At 37.2% G+C, this 25,110-nt stretch overlaps 2 protein-coding genes across 3 annotated transcripts in view; both read right to left on the bottom strand.

The window, feature by feature from the left end:
* Positions 1-25,110, bottom strand: part of LOC125667162 (hemicentin-2-like) — a 145,235-nt gene that overhangs the window by 74,669 nt on the left and 45,456 nt on the right. The gene's annotated exons all lie outside the window — the stretch shown is intronic.
* On the bottom strand, positions 5,865-7,841 carry LOC125675362 (uncharacterized). Its single transcript, XM_056157251.1, has 2 exons — positions 7,539-7,841; positions 5,865-6,981 (listed from the first exon to the last, which is right to left on the bottom strand). Exons 1-2 carry the CDS (start codon positions 7,631-7,633, stop codon positions 6,714-6,716), a joined length of 363 nt encoding a protein of 120 aa, XP_056013226.1. The 5' UTR covers positions 7,634-7,841; the 3' UTR covers positions 5,865-6,713.

The following is a 25,110-nucleotide window of genomic DNA, read 5'->3' on the forward strand; positions in this document are numbered from 1 at the left end:
ATTTGCATGTAAAACCTTAGTCCCTATTATGGCCCCAACTACTCTTGGAGGCCACGATTTTTGCAAACTTGAATATACACTACGTCAGAGAGCTTTCATGTAAATGTCAACTTCTTTGGCCCAATGGTTCTTGAGAAGAATATTTTTAAAGATTTCCATATATTTGTATGTAAAACTTTGACACCCCCTCCCACACTTGTGGCCCCATCCTTCCCCCCGGGGGCCATGATTTGAACAAACTTGAATCTCCACTGTCAGAAACTTTTCTTGTAAATATCAGCTTTTCTGACTCAGTGGTTATTGAGAAGAAGATTTTAACTATATATCTGTATGTAAAACTTTGATCCCCCTTGTGGCCCCATCCCACTCCCGGGGGCCATGATTTGAACAAACTTGAATCTACATTATGTCAGAAAGTTTTCATGTAAAAATCAGCTTTTCTGGCTCAGTGGTTCTTGAGAAGAAGATTTCTAAAGATTTTTCCTATATATTTGTATGTAAAACTTTGATCCCCTATTGTGGCCCCATCAAACCCCCGGAGCCCATGATTTGAACAAACTTGAATCTACATTATGTGAGGAAGCTTTCATGTAAATCTCAGCTTTTCTGCCTTAGTGGTTCTTGAGAAGAAGATTTTTAAAGTTTTTTCCTATATACTTGTATGTAAAACTTTGATCCCCATTGTGGCCCCATCCTACCCCTGAGCGCCATCATTTGAACAAACTTGAATCTGCATTATGTCAGAAAGTTTTCATGTAAAAATCAGCTTTTCTGGCTCAGTGGTTCTTGAGAAGAAGATTTTTCCTATATATTTGTATGTAAATCTTTGACCCCCTATTGTGGCCCCATCCAACCCCCGGGGTCCATGATTTCAACAAACTTGAATTTGCATTATGTCAGGAAGCTTTCATGTAAATCTCAGCTTTTCTGGCTAAGTGGTTCTTGAGACGAAGATTTTTAAAGTGTCTCCCTATATATTTGTATGTAAAACTTTGACCCCCCCTTGTGGTCCCATCCTACCCCCGGGGACCATGATTTGAACAAACTTGAATCTGCACTATGTCAGAAAGTTTTCATGTAAAAATCAGCTTTTCTGGCTCAGTGGTTCTTGAGAAGAAGATTTTTAAAGATTTTTCCTATATATTTGTATGTAAAACTTTGACCCCCTATTGTGGCCTCAACCAAAACCCGGGGCCAATGATTTCAACAAACTTGAATCTGCATTGTGTCTGGAAGCTTTCATGTAAATCGCAGCTTTTCTGGCTTAGTGGTTCTTGAGAAGAAATTTTTTAAAGTTTTTCCCTATATATTTGTATGTAAAACTTTGATCCCCCTTGTGGCCCCATCCTACCCCCGGGAGCCATGATTTAAACTAATTTGAATCTGCACTATGTCAGAAAGTTTTCATGTAAATCTCAGCTTTTCTGGCTAAGTGGTTCTTGAGACGAAGTTTTTAAAGTTTATCCCTATATATTTGTATGTAAAACTTTTATCCCCCCTTGTGGTCCCATCCTACCCCCGGGGACCATGATTTGAACAAACTTGAATCTGCACTGTCAGAAAATTTTCATGTTAAAATCATCTTTTCTGGCTTAGTGGTTCTTGAGAAGAAGATTTTTAAAGATTTGTCTTATATATTTGTATGTAAAATTTTATCCCCCTTGTGGCCCCATCCTACCCCCGAGCGTCATGATTTGAACAAACTTGAATCTGCATTATGTCAGAAAGTTTTCATGTAAAAATCAGCTTTTCTGGCTCAGTGGTTCTAGAGAAGATGTCTCCTATATATTTGTATGTAAAACTTTGACCCCCTATTGTGGCCCCATCCAACCCCCGGTGCCCATAATTTCAACAAACTTGAATCTGCAATATGTCAGGAAGCATTCAGGTAAATTTCAGCTCTTCTGGCCCAGTGGTTCTTGAGAAGAAGATTTTTAATTGACACCACCCTATTTGTGCATTTTTGTGATTGTCTCCCCTTTGAAAGAGACATGGCCCTTCATTTGAACAAACTTGAAAGCCCTTCACCAAAGGGTGCTTTTGGCCAAGTTTGGTTGAAATTGGTCCAGTGGTTCTGGAGAAGAAGTCGAAAATGTGAAAAGTTTACAGACATACGGACAGACGGACAGACGGACGGACGATTGACAAAATGTGATCAGAAAAGCTCACTTGAACCTTCGGTTCAGGTGAGCTAACAAGTGAGTTATAAATCGTTGGATTTCCCACATTTGACTTTACTGCAGGCGAGGACATTGGTGTCGTGCCGACACATGTAGTTGATTTCAAGGATTATCTGATATTTGTTTTTAAATATTTCCATTTGATTTGCCTATGACATTCACATGAAAGCAGAGTATGGAACACTGAACAGTTTGAACGGAACGATTTGATGTGGGTACGGAATGTATCCTTTGAAATATGAAGATACCGAACAGTGATCAATCTCATCATTCCTTTAAGGAATACAAATTGAAGAGTTGGGCAAATACGGACCCCTGGATATACCAGAGGTAGGATCAAAGGCCTAGGAGAAGTATGCGTCCGCTGTGGATCGGTCATATCCGCCGTGAACCCTATATCTTGATCAGATAAACGAAGTAGTCCGTAGTTAAATCAGTGTGTCAAGAACGGCCTAACATTTTGTATGAAACACGTCAGACAGCATTATAAGAATATAAAACCGGTCAGCTAACAAAGGAGCACAATTCGAGCCCATGGATATCCAACATACTGTTGGAAGACCTGATCACCAAGGTCAATGAGGAACTCCAGCATTTTTTATACCCCCGCGAACGAAGTTCAGGGTGGGGGGGGGGGGGGGTATATAGGAATCACTCTGTCTGTCTGTGCAGATTCGTGTCCGGGCCATAACTTCTTTGTTCGTTGACATAGGCATACCATATTTGACCCATGAGTGTATCACCATGAGACGATGTGTCGGGCACCTTTATGACCTCCATATGATCTTGACCTCAAGGTCAAAATTAAAGGTTTTTACAATGGATTCGTGTCAGGGCCATGACTTCTTTGTTCTTTGACATAGGCATACCATATTTGACACATGAGTGTATCACCATGTGACGATGTGGCGGGTACCCTCATGACCTCTATATGACCTTGAACTTTGACCTCAAGGTCAAAATTGATTATAGGGTTTAGACATAGTCATACCATAAGACATGGGTGTATCACCATGAGACTGTGTGTCATGTACATTCATGACCTCTTTATGACCTTGACCTTTGATATCAATGTCAAAATTATAGGTTTATACCATAGATTTGTGTTCGGACTATATCTTCCATTTTCTTCTACAAAGGCATACCATATTTTTACACTCAGGAAAGAGGTAATTTATACCTATTAACAACACCCTTTGGGAGATTGGGGTAAGCGGGGGTATTATTAGTGAGCATTGCTTACAGTACCTCTTGTTTTATTTCAACTTCGGAGTACTTTTGCGTTGAATCAGAGTGATTTTCGACAAAGTAGTTTTTTGGATGACTGGTCTCTAGACATGGATATTTTTCCCTTCTTGTTGAAAAAACAACGTTCCATGATGTAAAAAATCTAGTATTTTATAACCGAGAACGGAACGGTTCAAATGGTTTAGTAGCACGTTTCAGAATATGTAGTACATAGATTGATTTACTGTATATTGTTTAACGTCTCTCTTGAGAATCTTTCACCCTTACTCCTCCTCGGCACCCAATCCCACCTCTGGTGTGTCCAGGGGTCCGTGTTTGCCCAACTATCTATTTGTATTGCTTATAGGAGTTATGAGATTGATCACTGTTCGTTATCTTCACTTTGCACTCATATGGACACGTCACCATTACCGGTGAAGGACTGCAAAAGTTAAGCCTATGTTCGGCGCTTATAGTCTTTTTTATGGTCTCAGCCGAAGGACCACCTATTTAGTCGCCTCTTACGACAAGGAAGAGGTATTGATGATATATTCTAATTCGGGTCCCAACCAGCTGTAGTACTTAGGTACCCTGTCACTAGGAAAATCAATATATAGTGGGCGGCAATAATGTCGTCATATTATTATGGAGGTGTGCTGAATTGATTGTGTCACACTTGAAGAAAAGTGAAATTATGAGAAACTTTGTTGAAGAAATGTTGACTGTCAGTTTATTTATGGACAGGAAAATATTGCATTTGATTAATTCTTATCCACAATAAAGTTAAAAGAAAGGTGAGGATAACGAACAGTGATCAATCTCATAACATCCACAAGCCTTACAAAACAGAGAGTTGGGCAAACATGGACCCCTGGACACATCAGAAGTGGGACCAGGGCCGGAATTCATAAAAGTTTTTAGCAAATACTTAAGTGTTAAAAAATACTTAAATCTGAGAATTTACACTTAAATTCTCAAATTACCACTTAAGTGCATGTGAAATACTTAAGTGTAATTCATAAACATATTTAGCACATAAGTATTGACTTTAAGTTAAGTGTCCTAGGAAGGTGGTTTAAATAGATAAGAAATACTTCAGTTTTTTTTTTATCTGAAAGAGAAAATGGCGGTGAACAGGAGACATTTTAAAGAGAGGAAAGATTGTTTAAGGGAATATTCAAATACAGAATTGATCAAATGTTTCAGATTAGATATGAATGGAATCAAATTCGTTGAAAACATTATTGGTAATGAAATTCGAGCGGGATCTTTAAGAAATCATGCTTTAACATCAACCCAGAAATTATTATTGACACTTAGATACTTAGCAACGGGCAAAATGCAACTATGTAATGGGGATGACATGGGTGTTTCGCAGCCTACAGTTTCGAGGGCAATATCAGTGACACTGCAAAGCCTATCTTCGGACAGAATGGTGCAGCAATTTATCAGGTTTCCCGTGCAAGCTGACCAAATTCGTCGAAATCAAGAGCACTTTTTCCAAGTCGCAGGATTTCCTGGGATTGTTGGTGCTATTGATGGGACACATGTGCAGATTATTGCCCCAAGTGTTGATGAAAATGAATTTATAAACAGGCATCATTACCACAGCATAAATGTACAAGTTGTTTTTGATGCCAGTTACAAAATTCTTGATATTGTGGCAAAGTGGCCTGGTTCAACCCATGATTCGAGGATTTTGAGGGAGAGCGGACTTCATGTTTTGTTTGAAAACAACCACATCCCAGTGCACACCCATCTCCTTGGCGACAGTGGCTATCCATCTCGCAGATGGTTACTCACTCCCTTCTTGAGACCCCTACCGGGTGCCCAGACCAACTACAATAGGTACGACTACATACCATATAAGTTGATATGAAATATAAAACAAGCATGTAATTCAAACGTGTGAATTTTACTATTATAGGAGAGTCAGATATTTGAATAATTCAAGATCGGTAGCCAGTTGGGATTAACCCTGAACTACTATATATATATATATATATATATATATATATATATATATATATATCAAAAGTAAAATTAAATTATATAAAGTAAAAACTCTTCATTTAACTATTATACAGGGCACATAAAAGAACACGCAGCATTGTTGAAAGGGGCATTGGTCAGCTGAAACGCCGTTTCCATGTATTACATGGTGAAGTACGCCTCTCTCCACAAAAGACCTGTCAAGTAATCATAGCTTGTGCCGTGCTCCACAATATATGTAAAGATAGACAAATTCCAATTCCTGATGAAGACCCAGATGAAAACCCTAATGATGCTGAGGATGATGATACGAATCACCATGACGGGGGAGCAGTCCGTGGCAACAACAATGGGACGTTGTACATACAACTGTTTGCTGTGACTCACTTTTGAGACATAATTGTTGCACGGAAATTTTCATTCATTGATATCTTATTAAAATATAACAATAATATATTTGTGTTTAAGTACTTTTTTTCTTAAAACCAAAAACAACTTCTTAATTTGAACATGTACTAAAATACAGTATAAAAAACAGTGAATATTTACAGAATATTTCAAAGTCACCAGGATTCACAGACATTCATTACTATAGGACATTTGCCTATTGGCAGGGTCCCAAACTATGAAACAAAAATATGAACAAAAATATCAAATGCAGTTTTAAACAATATCTGCAATTATGTGAATTATATACATATTATGCATTTAATGCATAGAATGAGATTTATGTATTTCATGTGTAATTCATATTCAGACAAGATTGAATTAAAGATAAACAAGTAAAAATCAAGAATTGTGATCCACCGGTTTTGGGTGTTTGTCATTAAAGCAATGCACCACTTCAAGGTTATTTTTTTTTAAAAAGTAGGTCAAACTCCAATGTCAATGTCAGAAGATCAAATCTTTTGTACAAGTAAACAGTTCTTGTCACAGGTAATACCTTGTAAACATGAAATATGAAAGCCCTATCACTCGCCATTCAAAAGTTATGACCATAGGGTTAAAGTTTTCACTTTGTAGTTCAATAGTTGTTAAAACAACTTTTGTTTGTGAAACAATAAGCTCCTGTGCATACTAAATTCAATAGTGATCAAGGTCACACGATGCAAATATCATGACTTTGACCATGGATTGGCTCTACAAATAACTTAAATTCCCTTTACCTAAGGATGCTTTGTTTCCTAGATTCTAGAGAAAAAGTCAAAAATGTAAAGATGCTGTGGTATTAAACTAATCTATAGGATGTATATGGTAGAAAAAATATTTGTGTTATTTATCATTAATTGAAAATTTAATACAGATCATCATCACCTATTCCTCCTTCAATGTTTTCAATTTCATCTCATAATATTCAATTTCGAGATGAAGTTTCCGAATTGTCATTTCCTCTATTTCACTTTGCCTGTTGTGGTTGTCTGTCTGGGCTTTGGCGCATCTTGTACATGTATTTCCTGCTGGCACAGAGGAACAGGCTGAAGGAACATGTAGAGGAGCTGGCAATGGCAATCTTGGTGAGAGGGGTATGATAGGAGGCGATGTCATGCTGAACTCAGGTTCACTCTGAACAATCTGAACATTACTACAATAAAATAAAAGAAATAATGAGTCAATAAAGCAGAACAAACTTGGCATTATTTTTTGATAATTTGGAAGTGATATATTTATAACTCATTACATGAAGAATTCTGTGGGATCACAAGTACTGTATATACACATGAACACACTGTTGCAGAGAGTCAAGTTTTGCTGTGTTTTTTTTTTTTATTTAAAAAAAAAAAAATTAACACCATAAAACAAGATGTGTTTATGAAATGATTATGTATTTGTAGAAGGAAAATAGGTCTATATCTAGGTCTTGCAAATTTTATGTTTTTTAAGAGAGTAAAAATGTACAATATATACTCAGATGGATGTAACCCCATGTACAGGTATGAAACGCTCATTTGAACCTGTTAGTGGATTTAATTTAAAAATAATACATATGAAATAGAAATGTGATACCAGTATTGGCATTGATTAACACAATACACTCAATATTAATAAATTTCATGTGATTTAGCAACTTGATACATTTAAAGTACGTTATATTTACAGTCTTGTTATTCCATTATGACTGAAAATTAATACTGAAATTACCAAATGTTCCCATCATTGGTCAGCAATTGAAGCAAGGAGGAGTCAATCCCTCCCTGTACTCCATCAATGATGGCATTTTCTTCCCCAATCACCATCTGCACTGTCTCGGCTATGGCACTCAGGGGTTTGGGTGGAGGTCCTCCGCCTGTTTAATTAATTTTATAGAAACATAATATCTTTACTGTAGTAGCTGGCCATAATTTTATTATAAAGTCATTTCACTGTGTATATGCGGTATTTTTTTTTTTATTTCCAAAACAGCTATTGTGAGCCCACTTTCACCCCAATATCAATGTTATATATTTAAAATTATTTCTGTATACTTACTAAATAATACACATATAATTTTCATCTTTTTCAAAAGACAAGATTAATGACATGTGAATTTTATAAAATGGTTTATCATTGAATTTATTTGTACTATATATTCAAACTAAAGTTGATTAAAACTTGATATAAAATTAAAATCTCAATATACAGTGACTATTTTCTTTATTTTCCTTTGATTCTAAATTGAGCATAAAAATTGGTAATCAAAAATAACACAACCAAACATTAAATGAAGTCAAATCTCAGTAAAACCTATCTTCGCCTGTCAGAAATTAAAGATCCACCTCTTTATTTATGGATGCTTTCTCGGACGTCGTCGTTTGCCAATGTTAAATATAGATTTAAAAAAATCAATACACTGTTTCAAGTAAGGGGAAGTACGTGGTCACGCGATCACGGAGGCAGTGTGACAATTCCATTTTGCCCTAAACACAATAAAAAAAAACATACGTTGTCTTTCTAGATACAGTACGTTTGGAAAACTCTGAAATGAAATTAATAGCTATACCGGCATGTTGATCCGCTCAACAGACGACATATGATTGAGCCCCTAGGCCTAATATTCATGGAAAGGATTTTCGGGCTAAGATACGATAAAAAATTTAGGATCAGGGGATAAAAATAGTGTCGGTCGGGAAACCGTACGCAGACACATTACTTTGGTGGTGGTGGGGGGGGGGAGGGGGGGGGGGGGCTACAACAAATATATAGTAACACCACTCTTAATCTGTTAATTTCTCCCCCGTTCTGCAGAAATTCTTCATTCAACCTAAAGATATATGAGCAAAATTGCAAAAGGGATTGTTTGAGTTCGACAAATGTTACCTGTTCCATTTGTTGTTTTCCTATAGCTGAAAATCTCTGCTTTGGAAGTGGACAAAAGATTCTGCCACTTCTTTTCCACTTCCTCCACTGTCCTCTGTGTATTAACCAGCTGTTAACGGCGGAGGCATTCAGTCGCTCTGTCAACTCTTCCCAAGCATCCTTCTTCATTCTTGAAGTTAAGCTGGGACCTAACTTTGACCTCAGGATGTTCTTCTTCTCATTTACCATAGTCACCAGCATCAGACATTCGTCCTGCGTCCAGTTTGCCTTTCTCTTCTTTCCTCTCTTTTCGTCTGTTATTTGATCCGCCATTTTGCTTCTATCGTCTGTACCGAAATCTATTTTTAAACACGGTTCCCCCCCCCTTTAGCACTTAAGATATATTTAAGTGTCGCGTGTCTTACGTAGTTAAGTATAGCACTTAGTGTGTTTATGAATTATACTTAAGTAGTTTTACTTAACTAAGTACTCATTTAGTACTTAAGTAGACTTTTAAGTGTAAAACTTATATATTTTTATGAATCCCGGCCCTGGTGCCCAGGAGGAGCAAGCATTCCCCACCGACCGGTCGCACCCGCCATGGGCCCTATATCCTGATCAGGTAAACGGACTTATTCGTAATCAAAATCACTGTGCCCAATCGGTATGAAACACGTCGGACAGCCTTTGATCCAATCATTTTGATTGAATGGACATTATGATGCTGATTAAATCATAAACCGGGATTATATAATGGAGTTACTTTTAGGCACAAATATCTTAACGACAAAGTATCTCTCTCTCTCTCTCTCTCTCTCTCTCTCTCTCTCTCAAACTCTCTCAAACTCTCTAACTCTCTCTCTCAAACTCTCAAATAATGTGTACGCAGTTGAGTACTTGCTTATAGGCAGCTACACGTCTGCATATTATTCTATGTCTCTGTTACAGGATAAAAAAAATGCGAAACTCAACGTAGTTTTGTATTTCATAGTTACTTTTCATCTAACTTTAATGTAATATACATAGCAAATAAGCAAAGTCCGATGAAGAAATCATGCAACTTGTTTATAAAAGCAAAAAAAAAGGGGGGGGGCGCAATTAATTGCACTTTTTATTAGAAGAATGGTCTTTTTCACCTTATTTCATTTCATATACAACAAATTAAATGGTCAATGCTGAGTAATTCGTGGTATTCGTACAATCCTCTACATTAAAATCAACTTAACTACCGATACCAAAACCGGAGTTTCCGATAACATTCAAAACAACCAACAGGATTTCTGATAACGAAAAAAAAATCAAAACTATTGCTTGTAGATTGACAAAACTTGTTTCAACGACACTGACCACATGTTATATTGTTGAAAGTAAGTAACGGTTGATAAATTGCAGAAAATGTCCGGTTGCATTTACTTACAATAAAAAATTTGACCAAAATGCCTAACAAAATTGGTAAATTCTACTTTTGTAAACTTCCTATTCTTCTAAATCAACACATGTACAACCGACGCATTTTTCTTGAATTTTAATATTTACGGTTCAATTCAAACCGGTTGTCATGCCCTAAAAGAACGTCAATCATAATGATTTTAAGCAAATAAACTTACCAGTCAGAAACCACTTGCAACCGAATATCCGATAACAACCGAATAGCCGATAACGCGTTTACCCGTGTGACGATAGGTTGTATTGGCAAACTAGATCGTTATAATGACTAATTAAATACCATCTGCAATAAAATTGCAAGCTTAAAATTTTGTTGTTGTGCAGAAAGACTTCACATTTAGATGATTTCCAATCAGCAATTCATGCACACATTTTAGGAACTTGACTAATACAAATATGATTATAGATGCGTCTGTAAGTATATACAATGTACACTCATTATGGCGGGATAAATTCGTCACACCAGTGATCTAGCCATTTTTTGACCGTGTCGTTACATGTACATGCAACTTTGTATCGCTGTGTGTGAAATTAACTAACCAAATATCCCATAACTAGCCAAAACGTTACTATGTAAATCATCAGAGATACAGTTAGGATATTTTAGATAAGAAAATTATAACTACATTTGATATAATTTCAATATTGATTTATAGTGTTCATTTTGATGTAGGAAATGATTGAAGTTGCAAAGGCCAAGGACGCTTTACTTCAGAAGCACCATCCATTATCTTTGATGGTGAATTATTACAGCTTACCACTTAATGCTGCAGGAGACAATGGTGCCGAGAAAACATCTCACTGAAGCTTAAAAAATATGAACCTGGGTGACACAGATGTGAGAACTTTTCAGGATCGTAGTAAGTCTATCATATTGCTGTTCCTTTCCATTGTTTCATTTAGTGATTTTTATATAGGTAACATTCGATGGGCATATCTACTATGTATGAAATATGAAAATATTATTCTGATGGACAATTTAAAAGTGCATTTTATAAACAAAAATACATGAATGTGTTATTCATGCATGAATCCATATTTCGAGTACGTCCATGTACTTTGAGAGCTCAAACTTGCAGTATATGCAGGTGATATATTGTACATTTTATGGCAAAATTGAAAAGCATATTTCTATCACATCATTCATTCCTCAATTCATAGAATTTAACAGCATAAGTCGATTAACAAGTCGATAATATACTGGATATATCAAGAATGTGAAAGTGATGCGTCCTATTGGTTTATGTCCAGAGATTTATCAGCTTAGTGGACCAGAATACAGCGTTTTCGAATTTTAAACACCATACAACCGTGAGGTCGCGTGTTGGCATTATTCGGTCAGGCGCAATTTCATTCGTATTCAAAGTATGGAGTAGTCCTGGGCCCGATAAGCAGATAACTACTGACAGTGAACTGTTAAGATTTTTACAAAAAAATGGAAGTTTTATGACATATAAGGGATTTACCATCGGAGAGGTTCTACAGGGAAGGAATTGTCACTTAAATATTCCACTTTTCACGGGATCATCAGCATTCTCCGCTGACATTTACCTCAACATTACATTCCACCAATTTCGTTAATTTCTGTAACAGAGCCGATTTTTTTACCCTACGTGGGTCTACTTTTTTATGAAATCCACACATTAATCAAGATTATTTAACATTGTGAAAAATTATTATCACAAGACAATTCTTCGCCATCAAGTTAATTTGTTAACATCGGTCAATCGTATGTGCAGCCAAACAATCCTTTGACAGTCCAGTGAAGCCAAAAAGAAACGGAGAGAAGCAAGACTAATTTTTTTTTAACGTCCCTTCCGAGAATAGAAACGTCACCATTATCGGCAAAGGGTAGCCAATTTTTTTCCTGTGTTCGGCGCACGCGGCCGTTGAGCGGTGAGCGATCTTTATCGTACCGCGCCTTCTGGGACTCGGGGCCTTGGCTTAATTTGGTGGCCTTTTGCAACAAGCAAGGGATACTGTGGACCTTGTAACCCGGATCCCCACGAGACTTGAAACAATGAAGACATGTCAGCCAAGGCAGTGGATCATGAAAGCTTCATGGTTCCTCCCCCAAGGCAAAGGGTTAATCCCAGAGGAACTCTACTTTTCCTTCTCAAAGTCAACTTGCATTTATCTAATATTCCTTATTGAATATTCACTTTTTCAAATACGACGAGGAGTTCTGCCTTCGTAAAGCACTCGCACAACACTAGTTTATGTATATATATATATCCCCTGGCATCCACCATATGCAAATTCATATCTTGGTCATGTCCTTCATTACATATATACTTAGCATCACCAGTACTCTATTAGTATGTATAACAATGACAGACCTTTTACACGTTTTTGATTGTATCTAATTTGCCAAAATGCCTTTCGGGCTTGAAGATACCTGGTTATCATAGATGTAGGTTCCATAGCCTTTCTATAGGCATGGCTACCGAGTCGGTCAAGCAAAAGGTACAAGATAGTCAGATCAATGCTACAGGATTCCAATGCTGATTTACTCTTCATCCATCCCATTCTGTAAATTTGTACGTTATGTCGCGTTATTTTATATTCATTTATGAATACATGTCATATGTGTATCTGGATAGCATATCAGCTTTACCTTATTGTGCCGAGTTGGCGTCACAGCATAGACCGGGGGAGGGGGAGGTCCTGACCTCAACCTACCACGAGGTTCAATTCAAATGATATTCGGGGCTTGAAGTGCGATCAATGGGTAGAGACCATCATCTCTGACATGGTCAACAATATCTGCAATAATGTAGCCCTCTCCGACTTTTTCAGGTAGGTGTGTGTGTGTGTGTGGGGGGGGGGGGGCTACAACTCCTTAGGATCTCCGTAAGGTGATCCTTCAGGAGTGATTCACCCCCACAACATTTTCGATCATTCTAAACATTTCCTTACTTTCTTTACATAAATAAATTGATATGTTACGTTTCTTAGTCAACATATAAATTTACACCCACGACTTACGATTTGTGAGGCTCTATTCTACCGTTTTCAACAATTTCGATGTATTCCAATTTCCCGATTCATATTTGTGCGCCATGTTTTATATACTGAAGTTTGAACTTTCGATTGTTATTTGCATATGCCATATAAAGTAGTATTTACAAATTACATCAATGGACAAGTACGGAGGTGAAACCTATTTCGTCGGTATTAAAATGTTTAGATTTAATATCAAGTTAAAAAACGAACAGCAGTATAAATTCTTTCTGCAACCATATGATTTTCCTTTCTTTGTCGGAATGGCTCGAGTAACTACATTTTCGCGCAGATTGACAATGTTTAGGTTTTTCAGTAGATCCACCTACGAGATCTCGCGATTTCAAGCATGGCGGAGCAGACGAAGAATTTTACATGCTGTACATTGTGTTTAATGAAAAACACCTTTATTATATTAGACATGCCCAAGCACAAAGTTGGTACTCCTTTTGGAATAAACACCATTTGGAACTAATGCACGGAGCTTATTGTCGGTTATTCATGATTTTATTTTGCACCATTACGGAGATCCTATGGAATTGTAGCCCTATCCCGAAAATGTCAGAATAAAAAAAAATGCATAGGGCTACATTAATCTCGGTTGAGATTCGGCTCGCCTGAATATTTGGACTGACGCCTTCACCGAATCTCGGAGCAGTCCTTCATAAATCATGTCTGGAAATTTACTTTCAGCTTCGGCCGGTTCTAGTAATACATGTAAATGTGCACTTATTTGACACTGCTGTTCGCTTCAAATCAGTTAGTTGACTAAGGTTATCTTCTTAGGTTTGCTTGCTAAGCATTATCGTCATAATGCGTCCTTAAAGTACGAACGCAAAGGTTTCAGGGTACACAACGTAATGCTAAATTCATGGCCACAGAGGTTCACATGTTTTACATAGAACATGGTTAGAATTGTAATATATCAAGGACCCGACAGGTGCCATTTTATGCAGAGTTATTGAACTCAATTGAACTTATCTATTATTAACAGTTCCTGTGCAATAACGTGTTATTGACTTGCTATTTCAGTGATCTGTTTCTTTTTATTTTATGTAGTTTACAGATGATTCCTACAAAAGCCGGGTAGGCTCATATTTGGAAAAGTAAAAAAAAAATCACTCGGTATAACGAGTTAGTATCTTGTCATAACCAGTTAAATATTTCGTTATAACCAGTTAGTTATCTTACTATAACGAGTTAACGATCATGTTATAACGAGTTAATGTCTCGTTATAACAAATTAAGTAATCTCGTAATAACAAATTAGTATTTATGGAGGGCCTATACTTTCCAAAATCTCGACAAACTGATTGGAAATTATCTAAATCAACCAATAAAAGAAACATTGGTGCTAGCACTAAATTAATTGGCCGGATTTTTTTTGAGGGGGGGGGGGTGTAAAAACTAAATCTTTTCAATAAAGGTTTTTCCAAAGAATTCTTTTGTTTAAAAGCGCGAGAAAATTACAACGCGAAGGCTGCTAAAATTTAGAGATATTTTGATCAAATCCGGAGATGAACGAACGAAGTGAAAAGAACCGTTAATTACATGAGATTTATTGGTAGCTCAATAATGCAAGTAGACTTTTAAGATTTTAAATTAACTCGCGATACCAAAGTCTACAGCAAGCTATGTTCAAGATCGTAGCGGCTAACCTAGGGGCTATAGGTATGGTGGCTGATTTGTGCCCTTTTACACTTTATCATCTTTTTGTTATTTCGAGGCAAAAGGACAACAAATCAATATTTAGCAACTCTTCGTCCCGAAGTAACGAAAAGACGACAAAATTATATTATTGGTTACTTTGCACCTCAAAATAACGAAAAGACAACACATTGTCAATGACGTTTTGTCTATTAACAATAATAGCTTTCATTCCTATGTCGATCTGATATATCCTTGTGAGCTCGAAATAAAGGACACCACAGAGTCGTCCACTTCTGCTTCATACTTAGATATTTTATTGAAATTAGACATTAAAGGCAACCTGACAACTCAACTGTATGACAAACGGGATGATTTCAGCTTCTCCGTCGTCAACTTTCCATATTTATGTAGCAATATTTCATTATCACCTGCACATGGTGTTGATATATCTCAACTGATTCGATATGCAAGAGCTTATTCTTCGTATAATCAGTTTTTAAATCGAGGTAAGCTACTGACAAGCAAGTTGATGGTACAGGGGTTTCAACAGTCTCGATCGAAGTCAGCATTTCGCAAATTCTATGGTCGTTATAACGATCTAGTTCGCCAATACAACTTATCATGGGGTCAAATGCTGTCTGACGTGTTTCATACCGATTGTTAAGCCGTTCTTGACACACTGATTTTGACTGCAGATAACTCCGTTTACCTGATCAGGATATAGGGATCACGGTGGGTGATACCGGTCAAGAGGGGACGCTTACTCCTCCTAGGTACCTGATCCCACCTCTGGTGTGTCCAGGAGTCCGGGTGTGCCTAACTATCTATTTTGTAATGCTTATAGGAATTATGAGATTGATCACTGTTCGTTATATTAACCTTGCATTGTAAAATGGCACAACTCAGCCACCATACTTAGCCCCTAGACTAGCCGCTACAATCTTGAATGCAGCCCTGAGCTTGATAGAGTTTACGCTTGCCCGATCGATCGATACAAAAATACGTTTGTCCGATCAATCGATATTCTTCGTCTCGACTAAATATAATTTCTTTTCCATGACGTTGCACATTAAAATTTCTGATCTTGGCAGTTTCCGTAATGTCATGTGGTACAAATTCTTATATTAGAATAAGAAGACCTCTAAATAGAATACATTTTTCACGAGTTATTTCCCCTTGAATACAGGAGACGCACATCATGTTGTGGTCCTCAATATTCATAGCATCAATATATGGATTTACATGTAATATATCCAATTTAATTGTCAGTTAAGGAATTCTTCTGTAATTAATGAAAGCGAATATGTGATTGATTGATTGTATCTTGCTTAACGTCTAGCTCGAGAATTTTTCACTCATATGTAGACGTCACCAAGACCGGTGAAGGCCTTCAAATTTAGGCCTGTGCTCGGCGCTTATGGCCATTGAGCAGTGAGGGTTCTTTAGCGTACCACACCTACTGTGACACGTGACATCCGTTTTTAAGGTCATCTCCGAGGACCCGTGACATTCACACCTAATACCGAGCGTTTGGCGATGGAACTGTCACTATCTGTTTTAACGACTTAGGTCTGTCGCGGCCGGGATTCGAACCCCGGCCTTCCGCATGCGGGGCGAACGCTCTAACCTCTCGGCCACCGCGGCGGTAAAGCTAATATGTGACTGTAAAATAATTTTAGTCACTAATTTTATTTATGTGTTCTCTGTGAGATTTTTTCGAAGGCAATTAGTCCAGCACTTTATTTCTGTATATGAAAAACATGTTTCAGTTTATGATACAAGCACCACAATTTGCATGCAGAATCTCCTATCACTCAGGTTTCAAAAAGGCACGTTAGCCAACCGAAACTTACAAAATGGCGGCCATTTTCCGGTATGGCGAAGAAAAACTTATTATTTCTACATTTTCAATTATTAGCTTTATGATCTTTAGGTAGTATCACTACATCGTTACTAACCGATGCATTCATAATTGTTTCACGATTCTTTTAACTTAAAACAAAAACACTGTTAATTTTAATGGGTATGCATGTTGTTTTTACTGTTTAAATGAGTGGAAGTCAAAGTACAACCAGGGCACCCACTGGTGACACCACTGTTGTGTAACTCAGCATGGGGCTCAGTGTCAGCTAAAGTGTAATAAATGCGTATCAGTGTCCCAAAATGCTATCAACCAAGCCCATTTAACTATATATCGTATAAAGTTATACAGTTAAATGTGAGATAGCCGAAACCTGAATTGACAGGATGTGCCAGCGCGGGAGAGCTGAGCCAAGGATAAGGCTATAATTATCCGGATGGTGTACAGATAGCACGGGACTTAAATGACACTGGGTGATCGATTGGGCGAGAGGTAGAGCTACAAAAATTAGGTCGATTCTAGTTGTATCCAATACAACAAATAAATATGCAGATAATTTCAGGTGGCGAACGGATTCTGAGAAAAGTGTAGCGAACGAACACAACGAATAAACCTGTGACTTTATAGATATACGAGCCAATATCAGTAATGTTCATATCACCCCTGGGACATTCGCCTACTTCAGACTGACGCAACTGTTGCCTTTGTCAGTCAGATAATCACTACCATCGCGGTATGAAACAATCGAAGACCAAGATGATTATGCTATGATAGCTATGAATGTTCCTCTGTTTACGAATATAAACCAGATGCCAATCATGCTAAATCTGAAAAGATTAGATGATGAAGAAGGGTTTGAAGAAACCTTGCGAATGCAGATGCAAAATACCATCAAAGTCGTAGACTAATGTTCAGCAACAGCAAACTTGAGATATCAATGGAATGGTCAGGTTTTACAGAGAGCCAATCTCAGATCACTTCAAATAGTAGAAGAATAAGCATAGAAAACAAAGCATGTTTTCTTTGTGAAAGAGAGGATCCGGTTTCTGGGCTGAGATGTGCAATGACAATGTAATTAGACTAAAGGCTTAACAAGTATGCTCGAAATTTGAATGCTGGCAAATTGCTTGCAGCATTAAGTGGAGGGGATGTCATTGCACAGGAGTTAAATTGTCACAGTTCCGGTTTGACAGCTCTCTACAATCGAAAAAGAAAATATTTGGCAATAAGAGCAAATCACGCGTCAGAAAAGGAAGTAGTATTCTCGGAGCTGCTGATATATGTCATCGAGACTAAAACGAACATGGAAGGATCAGATAGTCTTTCGGTTGGCAGATTTAGTAAACCTTTACTGCAAACGATTTGCAACAACTGGGAAGAAAAAATTTTAGCAGAAATTTCGGAACTTGATTCCCATTAAATAGGTAGAGATGTACTATTAACATTCAAAACAGACACTGGAATAGCATTGCCAGAGACCTTTGGTTATTCAGCAGCAATTAATGTCTAAAAAGCAGAAAGATCTTAGGTAGGTACATGGTGGATCACAAATCAACTTTTAATGGAACTTTCGATGATAACTGTGTTGAAAATCCTATTCCATTTCTTCTTCTCCAATTTATGTGCATGATTCAACACGGTGCGGATATCAAACCACTTATATTTAGTGTCTACAAAACTAATTTGTCCATTCACAGCTGTTGCAGTATAACTGTTATGCCAAACAAATGAAGAAACAGAAATACACCGACATTCTAAATTTCGCGAAACACAATTTCCAGTATTTCTTGGAATATCTGTGTATTCGAAAACAAGAAAAAAACTTATCGAAGTACTCCATGGCCATGACCTTAGTTTTCCATATAACAGAGCGCTAGAAATGTCAGCGCAGCTTGGTGATGCAGCTGTAAGCAAATATAAAGCCGAAGGTATTGTTTGTCCAAAGATTTCAAGAAAACAGTTATACATTACTGCTGCTATAAACAACATTGACCACAATACAACGGCTACGTATACGACAACTACACCATCCTTCCATGGGACAAGTATATCTATTTTCCAACATCCAACGTTTGAGAAAGAAGGAGAAGCACAGGGACAGCACCTAATCGATATTAACGTGAATAAGATTCAAGAGCTCTCAGATTCGTATACGAATGCAAGGCCAACTTTTTCACACACAAAAATCCAGAACCATCTTTGACAGAAATCAATTTAGTTCTCCCAATCTTGTTGTAAAACAAGAATTTGAGTGGTTACAAAGAGGTACAACCGAGATGGATAAAACGTGGTCATCACATCACGCCTCCATGAAAAGCAGTCCCCAATTTCTAGTTCCTGTCACTTCTTTACTGCCCTTGCTCCGGGAACAAGCACATTCAGTTCCAACTATTTGCCATTGTCTAGATAAGGTCACAGAAGTTGTTTCATATTTCAATCCTCACCAGGTTCCTGTCATTGCTGCAGATCAACCAATATTTGCAACTGCTAAACAAGTTCAATGGTACTGGCCAGATAAGTATGGAGAGGACAAATTTTACCATAATGTTTTGCGTTCTCCATATTGAAATGACAGCTTTGAAGTCAATGTAAACTTCTCCAAGGCAGTGGTTGAACTGCAGCGTTGACAGAATCAGGAAAAAAACCTTGTACTGCGCTTTACAGCTATAACTGTGATGGATAGGATACAACTGACAAATACATTGTATGTATATACAACTGTAAATATTTCTCAATAAACAAAACCAAAAACAAAAAACAAACCACAAAATAGAAAAGAAAAAAAAAACCAGAACCAAGAAACAATTTGTAAATCAAAAAATTCAATAAACAAAAAAAAAACAACAACAACCCACTAACAAGCTAACAAAGCACCAACAACCCTCATCCTCAGGCATGGATAGCGTCTTTATTGTACTTGTATCATTGTGAATCTTCTTAATACTTTTTAGTGGTGTGTTTCATTTAATCTAGGTCAATGTAAAGAGGTCTCTAATGGATTTAAATATTTTTTGTATGATTCTTAAGCATTATAATCGCATTAAAATGCTATTATCCGCCATTTTGCTTTCAAAATGGCCGCCAATGAATTGTCTTGGTTTGTTTCATTTAATTTACGTCAATATGAATAGGTTTGGTTGTCAAATGGACTTGTAAATAATTTTGACTTTTGACTTTTAAGCATTATAATGCTATTTTCCGCCATTTTATTTTTAAAATGGTCGCCAATGAAATGTTTCGAGTGGCTAACGTGCTTTTTTTTCGAAGTGTATAGGACTAGGACTTCATGTACCAAGTTTGGGGCTTGTATCATAAACTGTCAGATGGGCCGGGCTAAATTCTTTTTAAAGAGTGTTTTTATTTGGTAGCTAACCTTTAAAACCCAATGCAAACGATCAAAGAATACACAAAATACATATCATGACATCAAAAACTTAATCTTCAGATTCACCCCACCCCTCCAGAAAATGTTCTAGATTCGCGCCTGGACAATGTTGATTACATGTACAAGTATATTGAATTCGTATCTAATGCAATATTACCATTAAAATCTGGGATAGTTTTTGTTTTTTCACGTACGATTCAATATTTTGAAAATAATTTGTTTATTTAAACCTACTTGTGCTACATTGAACAATTCTACCTGCACAGAGTTACATACATATGTAGCAATAGGGGGTGGAGGTGGGGATTAGCCCCACACGTTTACGATCTATAGGCTACACGTTTACGATCTATAGGCTGACTCGTAAGTTTTTTTTTTAAATAGCGGTAGTTAATTGTAGTGGAAATATAATTAAATTAACCGAGGAATTGAAATAAAGGATCAACTTCTCTTATCCCCAAAAATTTGGATTTAAGGAGAGCTCTGATTTCATTTTTGAATTTTGCGAGAATTTTCAGACGTGAAACCAACATCTCAGGTTGCCTCTCTCTTTCCAGGTGTCTGTTGTTTATTACAGATTACTTCTGAAATCCTCGGGATTCAGATTGTATTTCAATTTGGACAGAAATAAACATTAAATACGGCTGTCAACCTCCCCCTTTCCCCCCCAAACCCTACAATTTGATAACATTCTAGGCAATTTTTATCGTACTCAATATCATGTTCCAGTTTGACATGCTATATAATAATCGTGTCCACTTCTCGTGCAATCCTTGCACGTACCGCTTGATGGTGTGGCGTCTGTAGCACATACCACTTGTCAAAAACTATTGATTCTCTGTCTTCTAATTAATAATGCCCCAATGTATAACGCAAAGGGCATGTCATTTAAAAATTATAGTCGAAAGTTTTGCATATTATACCATGGATTATATTTTCCGTGGTAAAAAAAATCATAATATATAAACTCTTGTCTAAAAAAATAAATAGATAGATAAAAGATGTCAATCTTTCTTAGAACACTTCCGCGGTAACAGACACCTGTCCGGCAGAAACGCATGCGACTTCCCCAAACTTATATCATTATTATAAAAAAAAAACTGTCTTTGCAATCCAAAGTAAGATAGTTTGGGTTATTCCCCCGTTTTATATCCTTATTGCAAAGTAATATCGAGTGTTAAGGATGTAAGCTTGAACAGGTAGAGGTAACGAACGTTGACGTCACAACCTGCCGTGAACCTTGTATCGTGATCAGGTAAACAAGTAACCCAGGGCCGTAAATTACATGGAGGCGGAGGAGGCAGCCGCCTTCTCCAACTTTTGAACCAAAAAAAAATTAAAATTTAAAGTTCATTAGAATTTATGTTGTTTCCAATAACTAAGAACATGATACCTCCCTTAAAAAGCATTCCAAATCTTTCTTTTAGAATGAGTTAGTCAAGTAACATCTTAGAAGGCCCTAGAATCAAGGATTTTGCACGAAACGTGTTCAGTGTGCACAAAATGTGTTCAGCGTCTGGGGGCCTGGGCCCCCGCCTAATTTCCTGCCTCCTCCAAATTGAAGGTTAATTTACGGCCCTGTAACCCATGGTTAAAATTAATATGTAATGAACGTCCTACCAATTGATTTAATGAATTGTACTCAGGTAGAAAAGGACAAATACTCGATAACCCCACCCCCTCCGTTTACAATTTTGCGTGTGTGCTTTCACGTGCCCCCACCCTATCCCGGATTTTAAAGTTTGGATTTTCATTCTTTTTTTGTTTGAATTTGCTTGTCAAGAATTACATGCATAAACAATTGTGACGTCAACTTCTAAGAAGATTACCCCGTACCACTTCCCTCACTTTGAAAACAGTTCTACGTGCTTGATTTATCAATCCACCAATCATTCATGGGTCAAATGCTGCCTGATGTGTTTCGTACCAATTGTTAGGTCGTTCTTGACGATCGGATTCTGACTACCGATTACTCCGTTTACCTGATCAGGATATAGTGCTCATAGCGGATGTGGCTCATTAAATTAAGATTTTATGATCCTTAGCTCAAAACCACTGGCCAAGTGCACTGCACTCGTTTTTTACTCAAAGCAGGCAAATCAAATCGAGTTTGAGAATAGAAAATTTATTTAGTAAATGACAAAAAGTATATACAGTACAGGGGGTCATTAGAACCAAGTAAAAATTAAAATCATATGCTGCAAATGACTAGATAAGATTTTATTCAATGACGTATAAAGCATGGTTTCACCATCAAAAGAGTGATACAAACTCGCAGTTATTTTACAATGTATATGAATTTTTTTCCAAAATGATGGAAAGGAGTTTTATTCGCAATTGATACATTTTAAAATACAAAATTGCTTTGATTTGATGCATAATATACTGTATAGCGGGTTTTTTCCCGCGGGTCTAAAATTTGACGATTTGCTGGCTCAAAGGAATGTTGATGATTTTAGGGGAATATATTTTGGCGGACAAGGAAGAGTTATTTCTCCTGCAAATCCAAAAGAAAAGTTGGGTACATATTTCGCGAGTGAAATTTCGGCGGATAGCTATCTAACTGCTTAGTAAACTAAATTTACCCCCCCCCCCCCCCCCCGCGGAAAAAAACCGCTATACAGTCCATATGAAATGTGAAGATAACTAACAGTGATCAATCCCATAACTCCTACAAGCAATACAAAATAGATAGTTGGGCAAACATAGACCCTTGGACACACCAGAGGTGGGATCAGGTGCCTACTAAAGTCTATGAAGAGGACTCATGTAAATTATGTAATTGCCAATCAAATAAGATTTAATACCCAATCACAATGCAATATATTTGAGCCAATCATAGACGCTCACATACCCTATAGAAAGTGGGAATCATAGATGCAATTGTTATTCCGCTTCATGAAGTGATAAATGATGTTGGAAATGATGTTATTTCCCTGAAAAACCTCAAATGAGTTCTTGGTAATTTGAAAAATTCAAGTACCCGATTGTCCGATATAAATAGACGTAAATATCACTGTGTCAGAATATTAGAATCATTTTACATTATTTTTTACTGTAGATCGCACAAGATCTAGCGCATTTAATGACAGACAGAAAACTTGCCGAATACACCCCAGTTCATGGAGATTGCCTTCGCATTCGTAAAGATATTGGCCAGAAAAGTCACGATTCTCATAGCGGAAACACAAGTTACTCAAGATTCTTCACGACAAACTAGAGAAAAGGGCCTCTGGGAAGAAAAAAGCTCGTGACTCATCATCGAATGTAGAAGAAACGATGCGCGGCCCTTTCGGAAATAAAAATAGGGGTGATTTACTTGTATGCGACAAGATTTCTGTGGCATTTGTGAACGTCATGGGTCTCTTCAGACGACCAATCGCCCATACATGTTCCAACCTTCTTGAACTCTCGAGAAACTATGAAAGTTTTCCTCAATTTAGATCAGATTTTTTTCTGTTTAAGAAGCCAATGTCTGAGTAATGGATATTAGTCTCGATTGAAGTCAGCATTTTGCAAATTCTATGGTCGTTATAACGATCTAGTTCGTCAATACAACCTCGCATTGGTTCAAATGCTGTCTGAAGTGTTTCATACCGATTGTTAAGCCGTTCTTGGCACACTGATTTTGACTGCGGATAACTCCGTTTACCTGATCAAGATATAGGGCTCACGGCGGGTGTGACCGGTCAACAGGGGATGCTTACTCCTCCTGTGCACCTGGTCCCACCTCTGGTATGTCCAGGAATCCGTGTTTGCCCAACTATCTATTTTGTATTGCTTATAGGAGTTATGAGGTTGATCACTGTTCGTTATCTTCACCTTGCATCAATGTCAATTTGGAGTTTTCAAAGCCAACCCAGACAAGTTGGTATCTTAGTTGATATACATGTTGACATGTAGATTGTTGGTGGGTTTTTTTTTTCATTACAAGAAAAAAAAAACTCGGGTATGATATATCGGAACGAATTAACTCTACCGCCCCCCCCCCCCCCCCACCCCCCCACCCCAAAACGTGCTAAAATATAGTACGCCGAAGGCTTCTCCTTTATAATATGCAATCGCATTAGCGATTGCCAAATTTGAAAAATAAGCGGGTTTTTTTTAGGGTTTTGAGCCAAAAGTTTAATTCCTTGACATTTTTTCATGTTAAAAACTTCGTTTTAAACGATAGCTTTTAACTGGAATTTTAAATACGATCAATAAACAATAATATTTATCTGATTCTTCAAATTGGCATTCCGTTGTTATTTTCGCATGCGCTGATTCTGCGCAAAGCGAATATTTACGACTTTGTCCGTGCAACATGTGTTCAATGTAAACAAATATGCGAATGAAACTTAAAGATCTTGTGTGAAAATATGCGATTCTTTGGAGAACATAATTAATTGGCTGATATGAGTAGGTCTTATTCTGAATCTTCGTGACTGAACTTGTAAATCGTGTGGTTTTGGAATAATTGGACTGCGAAAAGACTCGTCTTACAGTAGCGATAGCCACGTTTGGAGATGTAGCAACAAATAATGTAACAGGAAAGTATCGATTAGAAAGTCATTTTGGTTTGAAAATCACAATGTAACATAGGGAATAATCATTTTTATCACATATTTTTGGGTTTATAAATGTGCTTAAGATTTCGCAATTCATGAACTGGAAATTTCTCAAAAAAACTATAACAGATTGGTATAATTTTGGACAAGAAGTGTGTGAAATATAGTTTGAAAGATACGGTAGTAACATCATCGGGGGACCTGGAAAAATTGCTGAAATTGATGAATCAAAATTTGGGAAAAGGAAATATCACAAAGGAGGAGGTGTGGACGGGGTGTGGGTGTTTGGGGAAATTGAGAGGGATACCAAAAATTGTTTTTGTCAGCGTGGCGGACAGAACTACAGATACTTTGGTGGCAATTATCAAGAAAGCCGGGCACAACTATCATAAGCGATTGTTGGAGAGCATATAGTTCTCTCAGTGAAATAGGATTCAATCATTTGAGTGTGAACCACAGCGTTAATTCTGAGGATCAGAATTACGGTGACCACACAAACACGATCGAATCAACTTTGAGGGCACTTAAAAAATCTCTGCCATC

Source organism: Ostrea edulis, chromosome 2 (assembly GCF_947568905.1).
Source record: "Ostrea edulis chromosome 2, xbOstEdul1.1, whole genome shotgun sequence".
Taxonomy (NCBI): domain Eukaryota; kingdom Metazoa; phylum Mollusca; class Bivalvia; order Ostreida; family Ostreidae; genus Ostrea; species Ostrea edulis.

Excerpts from the sequence above, each read along its gene's own strand:
- LOC125675362 (XM_056157251.1), bottom strand. The coding sequence starts at position 7,633 with ATGGTGATTGGGGAAGAAAATGCCATCATTGATGGAGTACAGGGAGGG. Across the intron at positions 6,982-7,538 it reads ACCAATGATGGGAACATTTG|TAATGTTCAGATTGTTCAGA; the intron begins GTAATTTCAGTA and ends ATTTTATTGTAG.